At 41.4% G+C, this 27,961-nt stretch overlaps 3 protein-coding genes and 1 non-coding gene across 5 annotated transcripts; all 4 read right to left on the bottom strand.

The window, feature by feature from the left end:
• Positions 1–240: 240 nt before the first annotated feature.
• On the bottom strand, positions 241–11,638 carry dtx4a (deltex 4, E3 ubiquitin ligase a). The gene is given in 11 exon segments (XM_054601388.1): positions 241–1,967; positions 2,079–2,168; positions 2,278–2,598; positions 2,740–2,801; positions 2,919–3,080; positions 3,382–3,443; positions 7,841–8,163; positions 8,165–9,015; positions 10,695–10,909; positions 11,138–11,352; positions 11,435–11,638. Coding segments are annotated over 9 exon segments (2,310 nt in total). The 5' UTR covers positions 10,903–10,909; positions 11,138–11,352; positions 11,435–11,638; the 3' UTR covers positions 241–1,736.
• Positions 11,639–11,963: 325 nt separating this feature from the next.
• On the bottom strand, positions 11,964–12,035 carry trnaa-cgc (transfer RNA alanine (anticodon CGC)). The gene has a single exon. It is a non-coding gene; the product is annotated as a tRNA-Ala (tRNA).
• A 780-nt stretch (positions 12,036–12,815) lies between these two features.
• On the bottom strand, positions 12,816–15,592 carry si:ch211-119e14.1 (uncharacterized). Of its 2 annotated transcripts, XM_054601618.1 has the most exons (4): positions 15,398–15,592; positions 14,843–14,953; positions 14,436–14,575; positions 12,816–13,961 (listed from the first exon to the last, which is right to left on the bottom strand). In XM_054601618.1, exon 4 carries the CDS (start codon positions 13,957–13,959, stop codon positions 13,339–13,341), a length of 621 nt encoding a protein of 206 aa, XP_054457593.1. In that variant the 5' UTR covers positions 13,960–13,961; positions 14,436–14,575; positions 14,843–14,953; positions 15,398–15,592; the 3' UTR covers positions 12,816–13,338. The 2 variants fall into 2 exon arrangements, with proteins under 2 accessions (XP_054457593.1, XP_054457594.1); XM_054601619.1 differs by lacking the exon at positions 14,843–14,953.
• Positions 15,593–17,819: 2,227 nt separating this feature from the next.
• coro1b (coronin, actin binding protein, 1B) lies at positions 17,820–27,597 on the bottom strand. Its single transcript, XM_054600952.1, has 12 exons — positions 27,394–27,597; positions 27,172–27,304; positions 25,380–25,585; positions 24,988–25,110; positions 23,878–24,007; positions 22,054–22,235; positions 21,787–21,906; positions 20,906–21,010; positions 20,647–20,792; positions 20,015–20,072; positions 19,500–19,838; positions 17,820–19,406 (listed from the first exon to the last, which is right to left on the bottom strand). Exons 3-12 carry the CDS (start codon positions 25,581–25,583, stop codon positions 19,284–19,286), a joined length of 1,530 nt encoding a protein of 509 aa, XP_054456927.1. The 5' UTR covers positions 25,584–25,585; positions 27,172–27,304; positions 27,394–27,597; the 3' UTR covers positions 17,820–19,283.
• Positions 27,598–27,961: the final 364 nt, after the last annotated feature.

Genomic DNA, 27,961 nt, shown 5'->3' with positions numbered 1-27,961 from the left:
AATTCTCTGCTAAGGTAGACATTGTTCCATTATATCTTTATCTTACAAATTGTTGTTTGATGCTATATTAAAGCTCTAAAAGTTCTACAGCAAAAATGTAAAGTAATTAAAGCTGGTACATATATGGACTTCAATACACATTACATAATAGACCTAACCTATAAAATGAAGGAGTTAACCATAGTAAAGTTCCGTTATCTCTTTGAACCTTAGAAAAACGTTTAATGCAAATTTGTGCACATAAAACACATACATACAGTACAGTGCATACAGTAAGTATCATAAAGTATAAATGCTTTTAATGTTGGCCTACATTAGTATGTCAACACATACCGTTGTACATCTCATCTATTGTACCTCATAATAAACCGGTCCACAACGGACCGAATGCAAACTAACTGGACCACTTTGGCCAAAGCTGGATCCACAACAAGAGATAGTCTTCTGCACCGGCTCATGGCAAAAAAACTACATATGACGAAAAAACAACTGATGAGCACATTTCGTAGTGTGATTTGAGCATTTGAGGCTGGTGTGTGTGTGTCCTACACAATAATACAGTAGATACAAGCTGTCCGGTTCATTTTTGATACTAAGTAGAAAGCTCTGTGCAAGTCTGAGCTCAGGCAGGAGGTCCAATCCTGGCTTTTGGGGAATTTACTCCTCCTGGGGGGGGTATGGTGTAATCCATAGTAGCCTTTCCTCTATCAGTTCTTAACATTAACGCAGATACAAGAAGACATAGAAAGCTATTAAATGCACCCATGCTCTGAGGGGCATAACAATTAAGGAATGTCAGTTTGTGGACTAATCTAATACAAAATACTGAAAAGGATTTTTTGTTAAAGAAAAGGGGGGCTGGTATATGGCATATAAAGTGTCAGGCAAACTCTGGTACACCAGCAGCTTATCTTAACTTCACCCCACACCTGAAAACAATGCAAAGGAAACACACCATATAAAACAAAATGTCTAATTAAAATATATAAAAAAAACATGATAGAATGGAAACAATATCATATATCAAGTATTCATAATATACAACGATACAATAAAATATAAATCAAACCTAAAAAGGAATGTAGTTCTGGAAAAGTACCACTAGAGGTCAGCAAATATTCATGCTCAGATATCCAGTTATACATTTGAAATATTTATCTGCAATGACACATTTCTTCTGCTTGTGGACTTAACACTTGAAACAACTTACTGACCTTCACTCCTTCTTAGTTTAACCTCCTTTTCAGTTCCACATAGCAGCAGCAGTAGTAGTAGTAGTGGTAAACACTTTATCAATTCAGCAAAATTCACTTAGTTACATTCTTGAAATGAAGTCTCACAGTATAAATGACAGTTGTTGTTGTTTTCTGTTTTTTTATTCTAACACTGACTTGTATGTGCACAGTGGTCTCAAATGTCTCACTGAATAACATCTTTCCATCTTGACACTGTTACTGCATTGGGAGGAAAAAAAAGTTTTCCCATGTATCGAAACTGACTCATGCAGTCATGAGAGAAATTGTATTCCCAGCAAATTCTGCTGAAACAATTTCTGTAGCGCTCCTGTAAAGAGTTTATTTTTATTTATTTTTAAGTCATTGTCCATCTCTGTTGGTAAAAGTTCTCTCTGTTAATCTTTTTTCAGCAGATTTTGAAAATAATTAGTCTGTCCAGCTGTGGATCTCTTTCCAGGATCGCGTTTATTCTCGTGTCTACAGCGTATTGAGTGCGTTTGTTCAGTCTCTGGGCAGGCACTCCTCCTCGGTGATGCCCTGAGCCTTGAGCTCCTCCAGGACGTTGTCCAGGTGGCCCGGGTCGGGGTAGCCGTGGCCCGTCAGGTTGGAGCCGAACTCTGTCTTGTGGTGAACCTCGTTCCAGATGACTGTGTCGGACTCGCCGGTGGTGCTGGATGTACCCACGGAGAAAATGAGCCGGCGGTCCCATGCTACCAGAAGAAGCCTCAGAACCTGGACGAAAAGAGATGAAGAAAGAAAAGATGACGCTTTATATCAGAATCCAGTCACATTAACTTGAACCCAAACAGGAAGTTAGACTTTAGAGAAGAGTTTTTCCTTTACCTTGCGTCCCTTCTCGCTGTCAGGGAGGTAGCAGTGTCTGGGGAACCCGCGGGCAGTGAAGGGTTTGCCTGGATTCGGGTGCTCTGGTCCCTAAACAGCAGGAGTAAAGTTTATCACATCATCCAAGCAACATCTAAAAAACACTTCCTGTAGTCCTCATTTTAAAGCTTGTGTAATGGAAGCATGGGTGAGACTTTACCTGGATGCCAGGAGGGATGTTATAAATGATCCGGATGGTTTTGCAGTCCGGGTGGCCGGGTAGCGAGTGGGGGATGACGTGGTACTCCATCTTGCCCGGGGGCTGGTTGCCCGTCTTGACACCGTAGATGGTCTTGCAGGTGGGACACTGCAGGCTGCCGTCCTTGTTGCCATTGTTGTACATGGCGACGAGGCATTGGAGGTGGTACTGGTGGCCGCACTGCGCGAGGCGGCCGACCAACTCGGCCCGGGAGATGCCGCCCACGCCGGGGCCTTTGTAGCCCGACGGACCGGCCAGGGCCTCCATGCAGATGGTGCAGTCCTGAGATGGGAAGACAAATATGATTTATGACTTGCCCAATCTGATGCAGACAGTTTCCAACATGTGTTTTCCTCATGTTTGCTTTTTAAGGTTTAGCCTATTAAAAAAGGTGTTTTCAAATGAATGAAACAAAGAACTCACCTCCTCTGGGGGATTGCGGACTTTCTGAAGGTACCTCTTCACCACCTCCTCAGGGGTCTTTCCTACGAGACGGAAACAAAAAATAAGTTGATCTGTTTATGAGCAGAATGCACATGATAGGCGTGACTGCATACGGGTGAAAAAGCCAAAGAAAGAGCAGACTTTATCGTCACACCCACCTTTACGGGCCTGTTTCTTTGTGGTTTTGCGACAGCAGTGGCCCAGACCGGGGACGGGCTTGATGTCACTCTTGCTGACGGGCGGAGGATGAAGCACTAGCTTGGGAGGGCGGGTCAGGCAGACAGGAAGTCCTGCTGCGCTCATCAGGATGCCTGTAATGCCTGGATTCAGCCACAAGAGGGGGAATGTTAGTATTTGGGGTAAAGTCTGTCAGTGATGAGCCCTTTATCCAGGGATTTATATATTAACCACGCCTGTGAGGTCTGGTGAGTTGATTTACTTTTAAATTCGGGGCTATATGTCATTGACTGTGGTGTCCGTGGGGAAGTAAATCAGTGTCAAGTAAAAGTTTATTTATAGAGCAGGATCAAGGAAGATGCATCTTTAAAGTTTTGAAAGCAAACCTATTTTTATAAAGTTAAATATAATGAGGAAAATGTTTGGTTCTATCAATTCCTTTACCTGCCAGCGCTGGGTGAACAGGACTTGATCCATTCAGGTTCTTCACTGGAACAGTTGGCACTCTGAAAAACAGGAAAACAAACATATTAAAATCTACAGATGCTAAAAGCAGACTTGCAACTGGCCTAGCCACCTCCGCCTAGACTCAAGGCATCAGATGAGTCACATGTAGACAGGTGGAGTGACACGGAGCATATGCTAGCTTCCAGTTCACCCAATGTCAGCGGGCTAAGGAGCTTCTGTCGAGTCATGCGGAGAAACAAACACATGTTGCTCATCACGACTTGACTTGCTGTCCTTTAATTACCAGGTAGGACTTCCGGCTTTGTTAGGTGTTAAGATTAGGATGGTGTGTACGGCGGCATTATGGACACCTGGTACGTGGTACTATTTTTCAAGATAATATGAAGTCACTTTCCACTTAAAATCGGGAGGTCAAACTAGTTAAAGCAGCTTTAATTTTATCCAGAAACTAGAAAGGAGAATCATTTTTGAATTTTCAAAAGAGCACAGATTGTACTCTTTATATCTGCTTAACAAATAAATGTTCCTGCAACAATAAAGAACCCCTTATAAACAATATGGGTTCACTCAAATATGCAAAGCGATGGACGATTTCAAGGCACCACTTAGCTGCTCTGAGATATCTGAAAAAAGGATGGCAGTAAATTTCCACACAGGCGTTATATGGTTCAACTGACCAAGTATTGAGAATCTAAACAGTTCATTTCTGGCATGAAAACATATCAAAACGTATTAAAGTGTGATATAAACAGTTTTTATCTACAGTACTTAAATAACTTTCTTTCAGAAGTAAAACTATTAGCTATTAATAGTAAAAATATTAATACGAACAGTAAAAGTACTGCATTCAAAATTTTACTTCAAGAGTGAAAGACGCACTATCAGCACAAATGCACTTGAATTTACCTCATGTCGGTTCAAAATAGAGCTTTAAATTCTAATATGAGGCTGGATATTTTAATGAATAATGATGTATATTACTAATAAATGCATAAGTAGCCTTGCTGAGGACCCAAGAAAGCACAGTGTTGGCTGTGAAGTAGTTCGTATGAGCGGTGCTCCAGAAAGCTGCGAGCATTCCGCCCGTTCTGAACAGGCATGTTTTTAATCAAATGTCAAACCATCTTTAACCACTGCTGTACTGTATCGCTGCTCATTAACAAGCAAAACACAGGTATGAAATGAATGATAACATCCACTATCACTATCCAGTCAGGAGGTGTGTACTTACGGTGCGCCAATTCTGATAATAGTCATTTCTGACGGTGCTAGAAAGCACCAAAGACCAACTCAAGATATTCCAGCAATAACTTCTACTCGTCGTTGTGTTTGACTCCCTCTGGTACTCGTCCCTCCCTGTCTCTCTCTTTCTCTGTTTGTGCTCGGCTGTCAGGTTCTCCTTCCTCCTTTTATAGGGCTAATCCACCTGTTGACCAAACTCTCGGCCAGAGATCCGTCACAGGAGGGATTACCTGTCAGTGACCGTATCCCACTGCCAGGCGGCCATAAGACCGACAGACACGAGCACATACGACTCGTTGATGATCTAACAAACTGCCACGTTGCATGGATATTACACCTGCCGTCATCGAATCCTAACCTAAGATTTGAGCAGGATCAATTAAATACTCTGTTGTGTTACATCAATCAAAGCAATCCATTAATGTTGCCCTCTGAACTCACTGTAATCTATTTTACTGTTACTGTATTGTTTACATCCTATAGTCCCTATTGATTAATGTAAACAACAACGATTTTGGTGTTTGGGGGCCTTTGCTCCTCGACTACCTAGCGGAGATATTTATTATATGAATTATTTTTTTTTCTCACAAAGACAGCCCACCCTCTAGCCTTTATTTATTAATTTGTTGTCACATCTTTTATGAGTGCAGAGTTTCTTTTTTTCAATTTTTTTTTGTCTTACTGTTTCTTTTTACTATTTTTGCCATTTAGTCTCTCCTCTTGATTTGTGCAATGGGAATACTATTCATCAACAAATATTAAAAAACGGCACCACGTTTCAAAAATACTTTTCCCCAGTAATCTTTGTGTAATTTGTATTTAATTACAGTTCATTTAACTATGTATATCACTGCTTTGGTTTGGTTTTTGTATTTTTACGTCACACATCTGTCTTTTTCATGCTTTATCAAGCACAATGTACTCCTTTTATATATATATTTTTATTTTACCATAGATGATGTCTCTAAGTTAAACTTTTAATTGGAATGATGAAATTAAAAAATGAACCCAATATTTTTTTAAGCTGAATGTGGGTGACGTAACAATGATCTTTACAATTTTTTTTGAAGATTGTTAAATTTTAACATATGTAGAAATGACTGCAAATGGTTAAAATTCATATTGTGGCGTAATGATACAGTAATAAGGGCTTGTAGGTTGAAATATATAGTTTAAGGTTGAAGACACAGACAGCAACAACACATGTATGCACAGTGTCCTGGAAGATGTGTCCCTATTATTGATGAGTTACTGAACTGTAGAGTACGTGATGATCTGTTTACACTGTACGTGTAAGTGTCATGGTCGTAGCGTTAGCTTCCTATGTGTGCTGTACGTGATTCACAAAGTCACAGAGACGTGCTGGCTGATTGGGTCGAACTAGAGCTGGTGACTGACGTTGGAGTGTCATGTGATAAAACAAATTAAAAGGAAGGTGAAGGAAAAGCAGGGAAAGGATGGCAAACAAGAGGAGTGTCAATTGGTTACGTTTCTTTAATCCCGGCTAATCTAGTGGCATTAGAGCCACCTCCATCTGGACCGCTGGATGATGGGAACACAAGCCACCATCATGCACCAACACACACACACGCACACACACACACACACACACACACACACACACACACACACACACACACACACACACACAGCAGTGTAGGTTTTTTGATGTTGACACGCTTGCAGAAATCAAACCCAGTGGAGTGAAAGGAGAAAGCATCACAACAGGTGTGTGGACCAAAGGCCACTCTCGTCACTGTGACTAAACCTTCCGACAAGCTCTTGCAATGCCATAACAAAACAAAAAAAGTTCAATTTTCTAAAAATATATTTCTTTATCAACTACACTTGTAATCATAATAAAGTTTAAACTTTTAATATTATTGTCATTATCTATCTGTAATCTGTATCTCACTTCCTCATTTTGTTGCTTGTTTGTGTTGACTTGTGTCTCAATGCGATCTGTAGTTTGTTTATTAATGCATCATTTTGTATATTGTACCCAGGCAAAAAGTCTCTTGCACAAGACCACCACTGATGGAAATAACAAGCATTCCATATCGATTGGGACATCCCAGATGTTCCACATTTGTTCCAGATGTGGTTTGCTAAGTGAAACCCACAGCGTGTCCTTTTTTAAATTCAGCCCATGTTTCAAATGTGAGGTTTTAAACAGCAAAGTTATCCAGATATCTCTGTAAACCTGCTTAATGAAAAGTGAAAAGTCCCTGGTCCATACTGGTTGCTACGGTTACCAACCCCGGTACTTACACACACATGAAACCACAAAACGGTTCCAAGCTTTTCTGATTTCTTGAGGCCCTGAGCCGCAAATTGTTTGCATGAACACAATAAACAAACTGTGAACTTTATATCCGTGTGTATGAGTGTGCGTGTGTCTGTTTGTAAAGCCAGCATTAAGCGGTTGCATGACTAATGTCTGGAATGTGGACGATTTTGAGAGCTCGGCGTGTTCAGTATGAATGCTCTTCATTGTTTTTCCATTGAAATGAACGCGCCCGAATACTTGACGGACTTTGTCACAAAGATTAAAGGCTCATGAATGCTAATGAGCGCTGATGTCAGACACTTTGTAATGAGGGCTTCAAACAAAGTAGAGAGTCCTGTCTGAACGGACTCACATTTCTTGTTCGGTTGGTCTCGTTGAGCTTCATATACAGATTATTGATAAGAGATGTAGAGTCTGTGAGGATGTCGTTGGAATGTCACGTCAGACATGAAACAATAGGTTCCCATTAAAACCAGCTGGCATTCAAACCGACACACTGCTTATATACTTTTTTATAATATCAATTATTTTGCTATTTTTCCGTCTTTTATTTCTGATTTGTTTTGTCGGTTAATATGTTTAAAATGCTCACCAGTTTGTCACTAACTGTTTTTCCATCACATATCGTCATTTGATCCACTATTCAGTTGTGTGGTGATAGATTTTAATGTTGGGACTAGACTGAATGAATAAAATGATAATGAAATGAAAAGAGGTACTACTGTAAGTAACAATTTTGAATTCTTCTGATGGAATGTAAAACAGGCTCTAAAGGCGCCATTGGAAATCCATAAACTTTGTTTCCAGAGGTTCCCTTCCCTTTTCTTGGATGATAGGACCTTTTTGACTGTACAAGAATATTCTGAGCTAACTGATGTACTCCTACAGTGGTTGTGTACTCACCCAGAGGCAATAAGGGCACGTGACTGAGCCATGGCTATACGCTGCAGTGCAGGTCGGCTCAGCCCCGCTAGGCTGGACCGGGGCGGCAGGGGGGCGGCGCAGGCAGCGGCACCGGATGAAGACACTGGACCCAGGACGCGGGCCGAAGGCGACGGCGTGCAGGTGGAGGCCGCCGTGGAGATGAGAGGCGGGCCCGGAGCGGACGCCGGAGGGCCGGAGCAGGAGGCCGAGAGGGAGGACGAGGTGGAGGGGTGGGGCGGAGAGGTGGCAGCAGATGAGAGGGTGGCAGAGTGCGGAGGGGGAGGCGGTGGGGGGGAGGGGGAGCGGTGGAGGAGGGGGTCGGGTGGAGGAGATGGAGAGGGCGGCGGTGGCCGAGCCGAGGAGGGAGAGAGAGTGTGGGAAACCTCCGCCGTAGCCGAGGCTGGCCCCGCCAACACCACTACCACCCACATAACCTCCTGCACCGCCCATACCGCCCACACTGAAGCCACCTGTCGCCCCGACTATGGACGTCCTGTGGGGGGAATAGGACCGAGACAGGGAGGGAGGTCGAGGGAGGGTCAGCGAGTACGACCCCCCTGGGACGGGGTAGCTGCTGATTTTGGGACTAGGCGGCTTGGTCTGTGGCGGTCTCCGACCCAGAGTGTGAGCAGACATGGCGCCCGCTTTGACGCTCAGCACCAACATACACTGCTGACAAGCGCAGGGCTGTCCCAAGGAGGTGATGGCAGAGGCAGGGAGCGCCCCGCTGGGGTACGCGCTCCCGTTTCCAGTCCCACTGTTGCTCATCCTTATCCCCATCCCGACCCCAGACACATCAACACCAAGCAGTCCTCCATGGCTGGGCATGGACATGGGGCCCCAGGCGTGGTGGGATTTGGGCAGTGGCCCCGACACCAGCGGGTAGGCCAGGTCCGAGCGGCGCTGGATGCGTCGGCAGCGCTGCGTCTGCCCGTTGATTTGGGTCATGCTCTCGAAGTCAATGAGGTAGCAGAAGCCCAGCGGCGCCAGGTCCAGCCAGGGCTGCTGGCGATCGCGCGCTGCCTGGATGGCGATGCCCACCTCGGTGTCGTACGCCGTCCAGCTGCCAGCGTCGTTCTCCCACTCCCACAACCAGCCCTGGCCCGGCGCTGAGGTGGGGTCGTAGAAGCTACGTCGTACCGGTCTGAGGGTACCTGAGGCAGGGATCAGGAGGTCAGAACGACGGAACAGAATAATGCACATTGTTTACATTTTGACAAGGTGCAACAGCTGTTAGCAATACAGTCATATTGCATTTGGAGTATTTCTGTAAATAGCACTTTGGACAGATTTAATGAACATTTCAACATGTTCAAGACTTATATTGTAACTATAAAGTCATTTTTCTCCTTTGACCTGAGCTACTAGCATGACGCTTGAGGATGAGATGCAGTTGCAACAGAAGGTGACTGTGATACTATTTTCCTGGAGACGAGTAGATTGCAACCCTAACAAATTCTACATGTCTGTGTTTGCTTGCAAAGAATTTGGGCAAACAGGTTGCCCCTGGTAACGGCACACGGTGTTCCGAATTCTGATTGGCTGGCAGCCTTGATTTCTTCCCAAAAGCTGGCTGTGTTTGCTTTCCCAGGGTGTCCAGGGACACTCTACAGAGTCTCCATACTGTAAAGACCGCCACACATCCAATCCTGTGTCTTCAGAACGCAAATAAGTGAGCTTGAATCCACAAGTGGGAAGTGAAACCTTTACATCTATATTTTACAGTTTCCGGTAGTGTACTTGCAACTAAGCATTTGAAACACATGTAGGATTAAACATATTTAGCAAAATATCTCTGATGCCCCTCTAAAAAAAACAAAAAAACAATAATAATTCTCATATATGAGAAAAAAAATCATGTAGAAACAATTCCTAATTTGCATTTGTAACATTCAGTTTATGTGGCACAGTATGCGTAGAAAATTGAACAAGACAACAAGGGAGTTCATTCATGAGATCCGCTCCCATCGACCCCATTTTATCAATGACCTCAGACTCCTGAAATTCTTCCCCACCCTTCTCCCTCCCCCCCTCCTCCTCCCTGTCTCCTATTTAGACTGGGGCACGTTGCCTGCCTCCACCAGTTCAGCTTCTGCTGGATTTTTTGGAAAAAACAAACTTCACAAAGGCTTTTGTCAGCCAATGTTTAGAAAAAGAGAGAGAGAGAGAGAGAGGAAACGTTGGGTTCTCTGCCAAAGTAAGACGCCTGACAACTGACAACTCCCTGCTTTGTCTCACTGCTCTGCCTGCCTCTCTTTTGTGAAGCTTTGACTTATGAAGGATGATTTTTTTTTTTTTTTTTTATGCACATATTCTTCTATAAAAGATGGTGGTGCTGATGAGAGTAACAAAAAAAAAAAAAAAAAAGGAAATGTGTGCCCGTGGCTATGACTGGACACTTCAGCTGCTACTGTGGCCTAAGTGCCGGTTGCAAACACACAAGATGCCCAACCAGTATGACTCACTTCACCACCGACACCCTCTGAGAATCACAGACAGCATCTCTCCCTCACCTTTAAGTGATATGTGACATAATACAGAAAAAAAAAAAAAAAAAAAAGGGTAACCAATAGGGAGACTTGATTTTTGAATTAAAAAATAAATAATGGGATAGTCTGTTGCTGCAGAAATAAAAAGCCACTTTGACATAAAAACATCAACCACTGGAGCAGAATCACCATAAGATAAAGTAGACCCATATGAGCAATAATAATAATAATAATAATAATAAAAAAATAGGCCTCTCCACCTCAGGCCCGGCTACACCATCACCAAACCTCCTCCCAGTGTCTCCCAGTGTCTCCCAGTGTCTCCCCCTCCTCCCATGTCTCACCTGTGTCTTGTCGGAACTGGTGCATGGAATGCAGATCGATGATGTAGGGAGAGAGGCGAGAGTCCACCTGGCCGAGGACGACGCTACCACACCGCGGGTCGCTCCGGATGACTGCCTCGATGTGGTGACAGACAGCCGGGCTGTAGGGCCGCCAGCGTCCGTGCTCGTTCAGCCATTCCCATACCACCACGGCGGATGCTAGTAACATCCTACTCCTGCAAGGGTGGGGAGAAAAAACAATAAAAAAGGCATAAATGTAAAGCAGAAAGCTGGAGGGTGATTGGGCGTTTTAAAGACAACCTGCATCCCTGCGCACAGAGGCTCTGCATCCATCTTGGAGAGTTTTTTTTTTTTTTTTTTTAGCAAGCCAGATGTGTTTCCTATCTGTCAATATATATATAAAAAAAATATATATATTATTTTTTTTTACATGCAAACTGTACCTTCCATGTTTGTAGTTTCGGCTATGCAGCAATTAGTAGGTCCCTTTGTAATCACTCGGCTGGCTGTGTACAGTGAGTTTCAGGAGGATGCAGGATGGTTGCATTTTACTCCCTATGCAGATGAGTGACGTCTACTGAAATCATTTCTCCGGCACAATCAAGTTAGGGTGAGAGGAGAGAAATGCAACTTGGATGCTGGCAGTGGTGCGGCACTCCTGAAGTAGTGACAGAATGGCTTTTTACTATTTCTAAAACATATAATTATATATATATATGTGTATATATATATATATTTACCAGGTTAGATCAGCTCCAGTGTCTCCAGTCACAGAACAGATTGGCTGCTTTATTATCTTAATGGTCCATCTGTCACTGTGAGTCTCTTCAGTCTTGAGGTAAAATCCAGGTTACATAATTGCTTAAATAAGATGTCACTGCAGCAGTTATGTTTACTTTGACTCTGACATACCTATTGGTTCAATCCATGAAGTCTATTGAGTGGCTTTCTCCTAACCACTGAAGATAATTTGGCCTGTAAATAAAATAAATGTTTGACACCCAGCGTGCGTGAACACTCCCACACCTCACGCTCCTCGAAGATCTCCAACGTCCAATCAGATTCGAGACGGGGCTCCGTCCGTCCAATCAGATTCGAGACGCTGCTCCGTCCGTCCAATCAGCAGCGAGTCACATCTCACACGCACATTGTCAAGTATAAATGTTTTCGTAGTTGTTAGAACTAATGTAACAGCTCCAACGCAAGTTTTTATCATACAGTGAACCGTATTGTCGTCCTGTAGCAGAGAATGAAGTCGTAAAAAAAACATGGAGATGCCGGGGATTGAACCCGGGACCTCATACATGCGAAGCACGCGCTCTACCACTGAGCTACATCCCCACTGATCCAGGCAACGCGTGGAATTATCATTTAATTAATATGTATTAATATGAAAATAAAACTCTTTTATGGATTTTGTCACACTTTACAATGTCTCAGAATGAAAAGTATAGCATTTTGCTAACAAAAACGTCCATAAACTGCCTTGAAAAACGTAAATTGTACAGGGAAGTAAGTCAAATATTTACATTTATGACAATGGTTTTACATTACATTACATTATATTACATTATATTACATTACATTACATTACAGTCATTTAGCAGACGCTTTTATCCAAAGCGACTTACAGGAAGTGTATTCAACATAGGTATTCAAGAGAACTACTAGTCACCAGAAGTCATAAGTGCATCTCCTTTCTTAAACAAGCATCTTAAAGCATAAACCAGAGCAAAAGTATAGTGCAGAGGCAAATTACTACGAAAACAATAATTGCAACAGACTAATCCGAATATAGTAAGTGCTACAAAGTTTTGAGTTTAAAGTGTCCTTGTTCTATTTTCATTTCATGGTATCATCATTAAATAATTCAACAGCAAAGATGTATAGAGCGTAAACTAATATATAGCAGTACATTCAACATTCTGATCTATGTTGTTATTGTCACTTGATGGGAAGTTTGACTCCACACAACTCTACAAAATCCTGCCAATTACCTGCTCAGTTTATCACATCAAATCACAATCCAAATATTATCAAAAACTTCTGTGTATCGCTCAATCAATTAATTAACTTATCAGCTCTAGATATGATATCAATAACAATACAAACACGGTGAAATCCATTTTTGTTTTTCTGTTTTTTAATTTTCATGTCAATTAGAAATCAAAATGTACAGTAATAAAAACACATGAGCCCACCATAAACAGCATGCAATAGGCTGACACAATAATACAAAGTTTGATTTGACCAGTTGTACTAGTAAACCTTTACACACACATTCAAATGCAATCCGTTGTACTCGCATATTTACAAAAATCTCCATTCATCAGTCACCTTTTTTATCCTCATGCCTCAACAGGAAGTGACATTAAGAAAAAAGCCATAGCTACTATTGAGGACAATGTCTTCTTGTATCTAGGGGTGCTTTATAGGGTGATTCCAGTATTTTACTCTACTTAGAGGCTGATGCAAAGTTTTTTTTTTATTTGGCAGTGTGCAACAGTAGTTTGACCATCATGTTGGGAAATCAAATTTAAAGACAATATATGTTAACATTTAATTAGGAGACTTGGACTCATGACCTCAGTAGGCTACTAAATCGAAAGCCTCTCTTGTATTTCAGTTTTTTTTAATTATGTTCTCACAGTACAGTCACATCGCTGACTATGCCCTCACCTCCCTCTTCCGCAGACCAGATGGCACTTCCAGAGAACTGCTTTAGATCTATCAACAACCCAGTACCTCCACTTGCTTCACCTTCACCTTCCCCATCTCCCACTTTCTCCTCCGTCTCTCCCACACTCTCCACCTGATCCGTTAGTCTGTCTTCCTCCTCGGCGTCCGAACTCTCCAAACTTGAGTAGTCGTGGGTTTCACTTCCTTCTCCTTTGGCCCTACCACACTGTTCCTCCTCCTCCCCCTCCTTCTCCTCCTGGTCATCCCCCTTGCTGTCATTCCACTGGCTACCACCCTCCTCCACCTGTCTCTCCTCATCTTGGACTTCCCTCATTTCCTCATCATTATCACTTGGAGGCCACAGCTGGACTCCGAGGCGAGTCCCCAGAGCCAAGGCTGCCCCTCTGACCCGGTCCCTGACCCCTCCTTCCTTATAAACCATGCGCTGCACGGTATATTTCCCATTGGCCTCCTTGTTCAACATCTTGTACAAGAAGAACAGCAGTACAATTAGGCATAGTAGACAGCATAAAAGGATAATGACAGTCGTAGTGGAATAATTATCGGTGGGCTTGGAGTCAGTCATGTCTGAAGGGAAGAGAGAGAGAGGGGTTACCAAGGTCACACATTTGGATTCATTCATTCCTTTGAATATTTTTGTACTAAGTGGCACTGTCTCTCAAAAAAATAGTTTGACATTTTGGGAAATGCACTTATTTCAAGCCACTCAGTTGCTGTACAGTTAATATGTAGCTGAAGCAGCAAGTTAGCATATTTTACTTGTGTGCCACGTGTGTGCTGTCATATAAAACAATAGCGCCTACTATGCCTTCTGTGCATGGAAGAGTGGATGATGCCAGCAAATGTAAATTTTAAGTTTTTCCATGAAGCTATCAAAATTTCACTGGAGGTAATATAAAAACAGGTTCTCGTCATTATGTGGACTGTTTGAGTCCGGTCTCACTCCACTGCTAATTATTTTCCAGGAGCATTAAAAGTCCTCTCATTCAAGCTGTAGATCCAACAAAACTAAGGCAGATTAGATTTAGAAATGTACTTTACCTCCTTATAGTAGAGTAGAACAATCCCACTGGTTTGGAGTCACAGTTCCAGGCTGAATTTTGAAGTCAAACTTTTGTACTTTAAAGCAGGTGTGAAGTTTTCATCAGAAGGAGATCCATCGGTTGATTTATATTAAGGATCTAGAAAAAATTAAATTAAAAAAACTAAATAATGGTGCTTCCAGCTAAACCATCACATAAAAGATTACCCATTCAGTTCAATTGCGGTGGCATATGAGGTTAAACTCACCAGGAAATGCCAATAATACTGCTTTAAAAAGCTGCAGAAGCTGCTCAATTTGAAAAAAAATAATTAAATACTGACATCTAATCCAGACACAATTATAATGAGAGAGTTACCATTTGTGCACATAACTAAAGGTTCATAATTGCAATATAGAAACGTACATTGGAGATGTGACAGGAAGTCTGTATTGCCTTTATCTTTATGACTGTAAACCGGCTGTGTTGACTAGGCTGACAGGAAGTAAGCAGACCGCTCGCAGCGTTGTTGGTTTCCTGTCAGAAAATGATATTTGAACAGCATCAGTCAGCCTGCCATGGGAGGAAACTTTTTAAGTCATGGTTAAGCCGACTCCTAGAGATCAGACAGAGTATTGTAATGTCAAATTTAATGAAAAATGTTTAATACGGATGTGAAATAAGTACATTTACTTAATATGAAATTAAAGCTGAAATGCATGGGGATCATTTGTAAATTAATAACTGCAATACTGTAATTATACAACCTTTAAAAACATCATGCACAATAAGTTAAAGATTCAAATATCTAAACTCAGAAATATTAATACATAGAGCTGTAATTAAATAGAGCAGACGAAACATGAGGTGTTCATTTTATGATTAATTAAGAATAGACAAAAATGTGTGCAGCAAAAAACAAGTAACGGTGGCGTGCAAAATATTTTTTAAAACGTTGGAAATAAACTGTGAAGCACTTACCCAAGTTTTGAGCAGAAGATAAAGTTTGAGGTGTCGGAACCCGAACGCTGCTATGAGACTGGCTGGTGTAATTCGTTGTACTTTTTGTGTGACAGCGTGTGTGTGTGTGTGTGTGTGTGTGTGTGTGTGTTAGGAGGAGACAGTGATAAAAAAAAAAAGAGAGAGGGGCTGATGCATGAAATGTGGTAAAGAGAGCTTGCTGCACCCCTTTGAGGTAGGAGGAGGCTGAAGTGGTTGAGGACACAGATTCAAGACAGAATCTTAGAAGGGTGTGGTGGAAAGCACAAATAAGAAAATGTGCAATTATTTATGAAAAGAGGAAGACATTTGTATTTACTCTCAGCAAAGTTGACTTTCAGTTTGCAGCACATGTGCAGATTATATTATGTAGCATTTATCAAGTGTAATTTAAAACATTTCCCTACTCCCTACTACTTTGTTGACTAGAATTCCCCACAGGAAGTGTATACATGATACAGTATATTATTTCCTATGTAACATTTCAACCTTGTACAAGAACAAGCTGGTTATTGATAACAACTCAACAAAGGGCAGCTGAGGTGAACATGTCATGCTTTAAACAAATCATAGCATCAAAATTGAACTTAGTTTTTAAAGTAGAATTTATGTATTTTTGACTTTGCACTGGAAAAGAGGGGTCTAACGGTGTTAAATGAGCCCAAGAGAACCCCAAAACTAAACCATGATCAAGATAAATCTTTTGATTTACACAATAATATGAAGGTTTTTTAATATACACTACAAATTCGAGTCTTAGAACACGAAGAGCACATCTTCTTTAATCGAAACAAGTCGACCACATCCTGTTTTCACTCCGGTGGCCAGGCAGCCAAAGCCTCGACACCCAACAACAGCAGTCTAATCAAATCTGTACTGTCATTTTACACCATATCACCCAGTGAGAGATCAATGTGCAATCATGAGAACATCTACGTTTACAGATGGAGAAATTGTGTTAAATTGTGTTAAAAATGCTTTAAGATCTTAATTTTGTTTTGAATTATATGAGAATTATATATAATAACACAGTCTCAAAATAAATTTAAAAAAGGATTGTTAAATGGTCCGTTTTTAGTGTAATTCCTAGGTTAACAAAATGTTAATTGGGAGTTTATACAGTTAAATAAGTAAAACAAAATCTTTACTGCAGTTTTTTGGCTGGATAGAGTGATTGTTAGTTATATAATGTAGTACCCACGTGGCCTTCTTTTGTCCTTCTTCGTTCGTTGCTCAGTTTTTGTTGAGATGAGTTCCAACTATTGATGACTGTTTTGCTACTATACCATTTCAGAAACTTTCACTTCCCTCTGACACTGCAGCACCAGCTGTAGTGTCAGGCGAGCACGGCACCGGCTGTCGTCGGTGGGATCTCAATGTCTTTTTCCCCCAGTCAACTGAATTGGCAACTTGTGGAACATGATTAAGTTTATGCTGTACTGCTGTTCATGCCCCTCTCTTGTCTGTACAGTTAATATGGAGCTGAAGCAGTTAGCTTAGCTTAACATAGAGACTGGAGTTAGGGAGAAACAGCTTGCCTGGCTCCGTCCAAAGGCTCCACGCTTCAAGGAATAGTCCAGCACATGGCATCCGTTAAAAAGAAAATTGTCACTTTTTTGAACAAAGCCCAGCTAACGTCGAAGTGTTTTTTCCTAAACGGTCAACCTCTTCCTAGAGTAGCATTTGCAATTTTTATTTTGATATTTTACTCGTGTGCCACGTGGATGTGTTCTGTCTTATTAAACAACAGCCTACTATGCCTGTGCATGGAAGATTAGATGATGCAAGAAAATGTAAATAACACATTTTCCATAGATGTATCAAGATTTTAAATCGGAGCCAACATAAAACTTGTTTAAACAGATTCTGAACCACTTGTGGACCCAGATTGATTTTATGAGATCCGTGAATCCGAATCGGGAACTTTTCGATTGCATCCCATCATCTCTCAGCGTGGCGGCGGCAGGCAGGAGGCTCTCAGCTAACGGTGCTGACACTATCAGCTGTAGTAGCCATATGAAAGTAGTGCAGAGCAGTGCAGAGGCTTGTGAGATAACCACTGGTGCACCACACATGCACCAGAAGCACGTGCTGCCGCCTGGCTATCTCAACAAGTCAAGGAGAAATCTGATAACGACACACTGAAAGGGAGTGACTTCATTTTCGGCTCAGGTAGACATTACTCCACTATATCATTACATAGCAAATAGTCATTTGCTGATATAATAATGTTCAGAATGGTAAATACAGCCCCTTTAAGAATAATTAATTATGATAAATTCAGACGATGGCGGAAAAAAGCCAATATAAAACATATTAAACACAGATAACACAATCAACATGTAGACTATTCAAACATAAGTTGACCGAGTAAATATCACAAATATGTAATCATGATCAGAGCAATCTTTTTAATACAAAGGAGGAATGAATGTTTATTAAGTTTTCACAACGTAGTCTCATTTAATCTGCTACTGGTTTTACAGTTAGTGTTGTGAGGTCAGTGCATAAAGAAATATAAAGTAAGCAATAAAGGGATAAGCTTGATGTGGAATGTACCATTGTTACACGATCATCGACTGACGGAGACTTAACAGAAAAATGTCTCTAAAATGGCAACCAAAAAAACAACACAAAACCAAAGTAAATTAAAAGAAATTTAAAAAAAATCTTTCAATCTTTTAACACCAATAGAATATGCTTTTCATTTCACAGTAACTTCCTCCTCTTTGAACTGCTGATCTGAATAAATCTAGAGTGTTTTAGGAAGTCTGTACTGTTACTTGTGTTAGGTTATATTTGTATTAATTGTATAAAGCACAACTTAGGTTGTGTCCACTGAACAACTCTCATTTTAGCTTACAGCTCGAAGACAACTGACGACTAAACTCAAAATCGTGGTACTTTAGGTACACAATATACTGCAGTCTTTCTACGTGTGTCAAAAGAAGGACAGAGGCAAGTATTTCTGTGTATTTATATCTCTTAATGGTTATGTAGACAAATACCATGCCTTGGGACGTTACAGAAACCTTCGTAAAGCCGCAGCTCGTGCTTGATAACATGATGTAAAAAAAAAAAAAAAGAAATCACAAGTGCTACCTTTTCATTGACTGCAAAGACGACACAGAATCACGATACACATAACTACTCGGCTAAACTCTCATCAGCTATCAGTTACATAACTCTCACTGTCAAGGTCAGGATTAGTGTACCACAATATTTTGTCCTACGGTTAACCTTACACATGGCGTCCTATAATGAAGCAGTAAAACAAAGCTTAACACACACAATGAATAACAATTGGGGGCATGATATGACATCACAGTTTAGCAGCTTTAACTACTTGATTAAATAGCCCTAATGATTATATTTGTGAGTGCTTTAGAGAAAGAAAATCATACTGGAGGTACTCATTTGCTTTGCTATAGTATGTCAAACTTCATTATTTTAAGACATTATTTTATCACTACTTTGTGCATTTACTTGAGGCATTTGTGGAATTTTAACACCTTCAAAGCCCTTCAATATTAGTGTGGGGGTGTTGCAAAGCTCAAAGCTGCACTATATGTACCACCAAATAGCTGCTACAATACTCCTTCATATGGAAACAAAATATTCTCTCACTGTCACTCTACGTAGATGACACCCCGTTCTCAACCACAGTGTGGAAAACAGTCACAGAAAAAATGAGTGGTCTCGTTTTCGTCACAATAGTTGACCTGGTTTTAAGCCCCTGTGGTCCACAGTCACTAACCTGCACTACATTCTTCATCTCACACAGCTTAAGGTACTGTTGACTCTAGTAAGGCTACGGTCTGTGGATTTAGAAAGTATGCCCTCCGAATGTAGTTGCTCTCTGCCTTGCTCACACATCGCCGTCCTCAATTCGAGCCAGCTGCCTCTCCAGTAACTCTATTCTCTGGCTCTGAGCGAGGACGACGGCACGCAGGGCCTTCATTTCTGCTAACAGCTCGTTCAACAATTCGTCCTGAAAGAAGGTAAGAAGGAACAAGTCAGAAAACAACTTGGAGCACTTAAAATTGTTGGTGTCGGTCAATTGTGTCTTATTCTGTCAATTCACCTCTCTTTTCGGCCTCTCTGTAATTCCATCTGTCTCCCTTGTGGCTACTCGTGGCTGTTGCACCTCTTCTTCCGTCTCCTTGGCGGCAGAGCTAGATGTAGATGTGGGAGCTGGTGCATTGCCCGCTGAAGGCGGTGCAGCCCCAGTCCCAGAGTCCTGCGAGACAAGCTTGGGTTTGCTTCTGAGGGTGTCTCTGTGCTTGGATGGAGGAGCTGAGTACCCACCGCTCAGAGAGACCAACAGGGGCGGTGCATCCTGCCCGGCGATCCATTCATCAGCCAGGAGGGCCGGCTCTGAGCCAGCTGTGTCCGGGTAAAGGTCTCCCTGAAACAGATCTGACTGGAGGGGCGAGATGGAAACAGAAAAGTTTTGTATACGTACATTTATTATACAGTTATGGACTAACTTCCTGAGCATGCAAATGCTACTTTCAATTCCTTTTTTATATAATAAGTAATACAAATTGGTTATTTTCATTTGGTTTTACTCCTTTAAAGAGGCAGTGCATGGCTTACCTTTCGTGGAACAGTCATAGAAATGGGTTCCACTTTCCTTTCATGCAGTTTGTAGAACCTACAGAAGACCAGGACATTAGTAATCTCATTAAAGGATTACGCTTAGACCCTTCCGACATTTTTCTGTATGTTAACAAACCCCATGAAAAACCCCCCAATAAAAACATGAATTTAAATGCTTTATTACTAATTAACTGTGGCACTAGGCCCCAAGCCCAATAGTTCCTACAGAACATATACACGAAATCCAATACATAGTTTCTTTTTAAGTCTCAGTAACTTCCTGTAAAAGCTGGACACTGTAGTTTTTAAGTAAACATTACTCAAAGAGGAGTAAATAGTGAATTTGTTGGGGATTATTTTCAGCCGCGGATTAATACACATTTGGTGTGGTTGCAAGTATGTTCATGGTAATGAAGGAAAACCACACAAAGGTGTGGTTCATTTATTTATTTATATCTACAGTTGTAGTTGTAATAATAGATGCCTGAGCTACACGAGGCTCTGGCTACACAGGCAATACTTAGAAGGATCAATTTATTGTCTTAGTTGAAAATAAGGAAAATATACAATTTATCGCCAGCCATTTTAAATATCTCAATATGAAGGAAAACATGACCAAACATATTTACCTGGCAATTTCACACTTGTTGACATCGACACCTCTTTTACTAAGAAAGCCTGCACCTCTCTGTGGCTCCTTGCTGCTGTACAAGCTGAGGAAGTGAACATACGGGGATTCGTCTGTCACTTCAAAATACCGGATGGTGCAGTCCCCCTGAAAGACAGCAGATGATCCGATTTAAACTGAGCCAAAATAATAAATGAGAATTGATACTAATATTACCATTTTAGTAACTCTGTGTTCTCAACACAATCCTGAGGTCCTACCTTTCCACACAGGTAGACCATGTTTGTATCAGGGTCATAAAAGGGTAAAAGGACCCCATTACTAGTATCCATCTCCTGTACTGCCATTGGCTCAGAGAGATCCTTCTGTAAAAAAAAAAGAAAAGAAAAGCACAAAACATTTATTTTGTATACAACTCGTGTCTGCATTCATACAATATGAACATTCACACAAAACATTGATATGGGAAAATCCTGCAATACTCCTGATTTTGTTCAGGGTGATAGTTTAACATTTCAACATTCAATGCCAGCATTTTCATGCATCCTTGCCGGCCGACAGCCGACAGCGTGGCCCATGGCTTTATGTTTTGGCAATTTACACAAACGTCTAATAGGATTAAAAGATTAAGTGATGACATTTTGGACAGAAATGGGCGTAAACTGCAACTCGACAGGTTAGCGGAGACAAAGTTTCTGTACATGCCAAAAACGTTGTGCTTTAGATTATGGATTGACAGTAGTTATAGCATATGAATCAAGTAACCTACAGTTATTGTATGTTAAATGTTGGAGAAGTAAAACCTAGAATGGGATAGCTTACTAAACATGTTTGTCGTAGAAAAACAACAGTCAGTTGCCCATTTGAAGACATTTTGCTTTCTGTAATTATTCGTTCATCTGTGTAATTTTGTACTAAAAAGACTTTGTAGGATATCTGCTCGTTTTGACTAGCTCCCACAGATTAAGCCTCATGTTAATATAGATAAATTCGGATCAATTGACTACATGCGCATCCACCACCTCAACCTCCACACACTTACTTTTCATCTTACTAAATAAATTGTGAACTACTTCCTACTTTGACTCTGAAAGTTGGCATTGAACAATTGTCCCCTGAAGAAGCATTCAATATGATTTACCGTATCCCACAATGCCATCTGTCTCTCACTCATTCGGCTGAAGCCTGTGGTGAGGATCTTCCCATCTGAGAGGAACACAGCTCTCATTGGCCTGGTGCCATCATGGACTTTCTCTTTCACCTGGGAGAACAATAACAGACTAATGTGGAAGCAACATGACAACGCAATTAAAAAAAACAAAAAACACCCAGCATCTACATGCACACTATAGTGAAGCACAACTTCTTCTGTATGCATCTGCCCGCATGGCAAGAAATGTGAAATAACCTTGAGGACGGTGCCCCGTCGCGGGTCGATGACACGCAGAGCCTTGTCCTTGCAGACAGTACAGATAGCACTGCCGTCCTTGTTCCAGCCGACACTGTAAATAAGGTCCGGGTGGGCATCATTCAGCTGGTACACAAGCTCCCCCGTGCCCACGTTCCACACACAAATCACATTATCGCAGCCTAGAAAGAGGAAGACACATCATCCATCAGTTCTTTAGATGCATAAATGCAGGAAAATACATTAAGGAGATTGGTGCCTTGTGATCTGAGAGATCTGCTGAGATATCTGATGTCTGTGGAGCAATGCCATTAAAGGGCTTTGAATACCAAGAGGAGGATATGAAATTGAAATGCAAGATGCAATTCTGAAAACAACAGGAAGCTAATGTAGGTTTGTGAGGATTGTAGTTATGGTAATGATAGTGGGGGGGGGCGGCTATGGCGTAGTGGAGAGCAAGGTAGTTCTCCAATCAGAAGGTCGGTGGTTCGATACCCGGCTTCGGCAGTCGATGTGTCCTTGGGCAAGACACTTAACCCCAAGTTGCTCCTGAAGGCTTGCCATCGGTGTGGACTGGATGTTGCATGAATGTTAGTTAGAGTCTGATGGTGGCACCTTGATGGTAGCCTGTCATCAGTGTGTGAATGGGTGAATGATATGTAATATACTACTGACTGTAAGTCGCTTTGGATAAAAGCGTCTGCTAAATGACTGTAGTGTAATAGTGGTCCGATTGATTTCAGAGACAGCAGACTGAGGAGACAGAAGGGTGGAACTCTACAGGTGGAGTGGGACACACAACATTTGAAGCCTGAAGACAAAGATCTTACAGAGGGGCAAACATTTTTTATTTTACTGTAAGGATGAGTCATGTATTTTAAAAAGGCCCTGAAAACCTATATACATTTGACCAGATTAGGTTATTTTGGGGGATTTCGTTCTCACTGTGTTACTGTTTTGACAGAGCTCAGTTGGAAAAGGATGATGGCATGTACTTATGAGCACCAATCAGAATAAGAGTCTAGGTGGAAACCTAGAATATGGCTGGACCTTGAATGTCCAATGTGCTTAATTGTGACCAAATTGTAACAGGAATACTGAATGTGAATTCCTGGATATTAAATGTTCATCTGCAATTTTCCCATCTCTGTTGCCAGTAATATTTGTTCACAAAGTGTGCTGAAGTAGCATAACACATGACATGGTTAATGGGTAACTTATGTATTTTTTATATCTGGACCCTTTATCCCAATGTTTTTGCTGTATAAGACACACACGATGAGGGCAAAAATCTAAGAAATTGGTCCAGTATTGAAGGAGAGCACTGCAGCCGGCAGCAACGAAACGGGCTGAAAAGTATTCCTTCCAGGCAATAGTTTAATGTACGTCCCCTAAAAGTGCTTGTTTTGTCACCGATAGGTTCAAATTGTGATTATAAGGACCCTACAGAGAAATAAAACCTTTTTCTTTACCCTTCGTTCGAATCCTGTCTCTGTTCTCTCTGGATAATGTTGAGCACATGGATCACATAACCTACGTAATGTTGGCAGCCACGTTTGTCATAGTTATTGTCAGTATTTGTTGACAAGGGAACATGTAAATGTGTAAAATGGCAAAGTCGATTTACATTTGAGACATAAAGCTTGTTAGACACGGTATGCCAGCACACCCCCTCTCTTCTTTATGTAAATTATGTAAAACATTTAAACCACACCGGTCTTGTTGCAGTCAGTTTGATCAAGTCTTACTTCAGCAGTAACAGAGACTACAAGTTGTTTTTTTGCAACCAATTAAGGGGCGTCAGAATGTAATAAGTGACGTTACCTGCAGTCAGGAGGATATTGAAAGCGGTTGGGTGCCAGGCCAGGATTCCCACTCGTTTACTGTGTCCCTCAAGGATCACAATGGCCTCAGTCATTGGGCTCGTCAGGCCCCCGTCTGGGATCTGCCACACCTTTAAAACCAACCAGGCAAAGCAGACATGCATTTGTGAATGTGACCCATTCAGGTGCATGAGAGCTGCTGTTGTTTTATGCAATGCAGTGACATTTAATAGGTTTTTGGTCACAGAAATGGAAACGCTCTTCAGGCAGAGCAATGAGAAATATTTATTCTTAATTTCTGCTCAGATGAAGAGACTACGAGTTGTAACTAGTAGGCATATTAACCATCACACTCTACTAAATAGAGGCTTTTAACAGAAGTGTTTCCTTGTTCTGGAATAGTACAACATTTTGAGAAGTACTCTCTTTCTTGTCTGTTCAATATGAAGCTACAGCTACGAGACATTAGCTTAGCCTAGTATAAAGAATAGTACCAAAGGGAAACAGTTAATATGACTAGTCCGGCACATAACCCCTCGTAAAACCACAAATTCAGATTTTGTATATAATAAACAAACAAGATGTCCTGTGTTAATTAGTGATATTTAGAGGGGCTTTGACATAAACAAGCGAGCTGTTTCCCCCTGCTTTCACTGTGTGTTCAAAGCTAAGCTGAAATTCTCGTAGCTAAAGCTTCATATTTCCTGAGAGTGATATCAATCTTCTTATACAACTCTTGGCAAGGAAGAGGAAATACTTGTATTTCCCAAAATGAAAAAAAACTATTCCTTTAAGGTTCTCTGGATTGCACACTAAGCCTCTGCAGTCTTTTCAGAATCTTATTATTATCAGAATGAAAAATGGCTTCGAAACAGCGTTTACATCGTGGGCTGTTAAAACACAAGCAGCTCTTTAAAACAGCAACAACAATATGCTGCTTATTTTAACTGAAGAGGAAGTAATATTATTGTTATTCAAATATTCAACAGCAGGCATTAGAGACCGCAGTTTACACAACTGTGGTCAGGGTAACCTACATCTTATGTGACACACCAATAACTTAAGGGCCACAAACCCACAAGCACACAAGCTTGACCGAGCGCTAACCCACCTTTACTGTGCAGTCCTCTGAGGCACTTGCAATGATGTTGTCGTCATGAGGAGACCACTGGATGTCCAGCACCGGTGCTGCATGGCCGCACACCGTGGGCGACGCCTGATCGATTCTGCCGCTCTGTGGGAGAAAACAAAAAGTTAAGATCACGGCACTGTGACGGCTAGCAAGAGAAGCTTTAACACAGGACAGAAGTTAAACCTCTGTCCACTATCGAACTGTAAAAGCGCTGCGTGTGCATTAGTCAGACATGGAGCGAGGAAAAAAAGAATTGCTGACATATCGCTTTTAGTAGCAGAGCGGAAGATAGGAAACAAGATAGCAGCTTTAAAAATGTATTGATCCGCTGTTTATTGGATGCTGAGTGAAACGCAGAGGGGGTGTTGGACCTTGCTGATCGGAACAACGAGGAAGGACCCTCCTCCGCCGGCTTCGATGATAACAGCGATGAATTTGGGGTTGACCGCACAGAGGGCAGTGTCCCACGTCACGCGGGACACTCTGACATCGTCGATGCAGTGCTCGGCTTTCCACGCCTGGGCAAAGACGTGGCGAAACTTGCTCTGCCTGACCACACCGCGCCGGAAAGACATGTCTGTGAAGAAGGAACAAAAACACGAGTTAACAATATAGCAAAGTGGTACTCTCTATAATAGCAACTTTTAATTAATCTCCAAAATGATTGATTTTTAATGAATTGTTTAATCAATTATCAAGCAAAAAATGCTTTAAAGATATTCTCCCGTCCTACTCAAGTGTGAAAATGCTGGTTTTCTTTGATAAACATGATTGTAAATCTTGGATTTAAATCTAATGGACTATATCTTCTTTACACTGTTGGCTGAACAAAACAAGCATTTTTATCATGCCAACCTTTGCTCTGGGAACAGAACAACCTGTGCCAAAGTAAAACCCACAAGCTTTTTAACTAAACTTGGCTTGAAGCATTACTTTTCTTACTCCTGCTATCCTGAATACATGTAACATAACCTTTACATGCGTTAGTTCAAAGTATATTGCAGTACTTATATAATACCAAAACTTATGTTTTTCTTTAAGTTTTGTTAACGTCTAACTGGATGAATTAATGTTTTACTTTTGGTGGTTAATAAATAGCTGTGTTTTGTAATCCCATGTGAGATGGGGCAAATGTTTGACATGGAAATAAAAACATACCCAACCATACACATGAGCAATGACGGCTTTAGTCTTTTCCATTGCTAGAAAGTAGAACAAATGAACTCCGATGCGGCTTTCTGCCAGCTAATTAAAACCATTGAACATTCAGTTATTTTACAAGCTATTCAGTAAACCCCCCAACATCTTTAGGATGTCAGCTAGAGAGAGAGGGGAAGAAAAGCGGTTGTCAAAACAGCAGAGGCAAATTCTTTCATACTGGGAGTCTGTCCTGCATAGCTTCACTGGACAAAAGGGCATGATCCGCCTGAAACCAAAACATGCTGTGGCAGTGAGGGGGGAAGGGGGCTGGGCAGCCAGAGCTGCTGAGGCAGGGGAGCCAGTAACTCTATATGCCATCTACCTAATGCTTCGCAGTTGTCAAAGCAAATTGTGTTTTAACAGGTATACAGTCTCCATTCCTCCTCCTCCTCCTCCTCCTCCAGTAGCTTTGTGAGGATAAAATGCAGCTTTTGTATAGTAGAGCTCCCCAAAACTGTAACACTCACATCGGTGTACTGTGATCTGTGTTAGGCCAATAAATAATGTTCTGCTATTGCACATAGGTGGGTTTAATACCCTTTTAAAAGAAGAATACCCACATAGTGTCACATAGGGTCTTGATAATTTGGATTGCTTGTGTTTGGGTGGTTGTTCGGTTTTAATAGATATTCTTAGATTTCATTATGATTAAATTAAATTTTTATTTTATTTTTTGTTTTTAGTGTTTTATTATTATTATATTTGATTATTGTGATTGTTCTACCCTGTGCAGCACCTTGAGATTTCTTTGTATTTTAAAGTGTGCTATATAAATAAAATAAAATCCATTATTATAGTATTTTTTACACCATTTTTTACACCGTTTCTATTGTTGCCTGCACACAATGCGAGCAAATAGGGGTGTGCAGCAATGCATTGTTAAACCCAGACTGAGACATGTTAAGGGGGGGAGGAATAAAACATAAAAAAAGATTATTATTATTATTATTGAGGATTGCATACCTGGCTTTCGACCTCTCCTAATTGGCAAAAGGATCACAGAAGGCTCGGGTGTGACAGGAGGAGGCCAATACAATAATCCCCCGCCAGCAGCAGTAACTTAATCCTCCACTGTGTTCACGTTGATTGCGCAGACCTAAAACGAAACACGTCCATTAGAAATAAACAAGAAAACAACCCCCCACACACACACACACAGCATGGCAGGTGTAGTACATGCCTAACCTGACGGTGCATGTCCTGTGATGATATAGAGGATGCACAGCGACGCTAGATGGAGGGTGGTGTCGGTCTGGGTTCGACTCAATGCAGACGTCTCCCAATTTTTGGAGGAGCAGAGCGGAATCCCAGACACTTCCGCTTACGGGCAGGACGTATCAAAGACACGCGGGAGTCGAGAGGGACACCGTCCGTCCACATCCGGGTTCCGGTCCGCCAGACCGGAAGTGCGCGGATATGCCAGACCAGCCTTAGAAATAGGATGTTGGAATATTAGCTGGTTTCATTTACAACAAAAGTAACAGTCATATCTTTATTTTGTTGTGTAGTATGTGTATTTATTGTCTGTGTAGTTGTATAGTATGTGTATTTATTGTCTGTGTAGTTGTATAGTAGTTGTATAGTATGTGTATTTATTGTCTGTGTAGTTGTATAGTATGTGTATTTATTGTCTGTGTATTGTCTGTAGTTGTATAGTATGTGTATTTATTGTCTGTATTTATTGTCTGTGTAGTTGTATAGTATTTATTGTCTGTGTAGTTGTATATGTGTATTTATTGTCTGTGTAGTTGTA

Source organism: Anoplopoma fimbria, chromosome 7 (assembly GCF_027596085.1).
Source record: "Anoplopoma fimbria isolate UVic2021 breed Golden Eagle Sablefish chromosome 7, Afim_UVic_2022, whole genome shotgun sequence".
In the NCBI taxonomy this organism is placed as follows: Eukaryota; Metazoa; Chordata; class Actinopteri; order Perciformes; family Anoplopomatidae; genus Anoplopoma; species Anoplopoma fimbria.
This window is presented reverse-complemented; position numbering and strand designations above follow the sequence as displayed.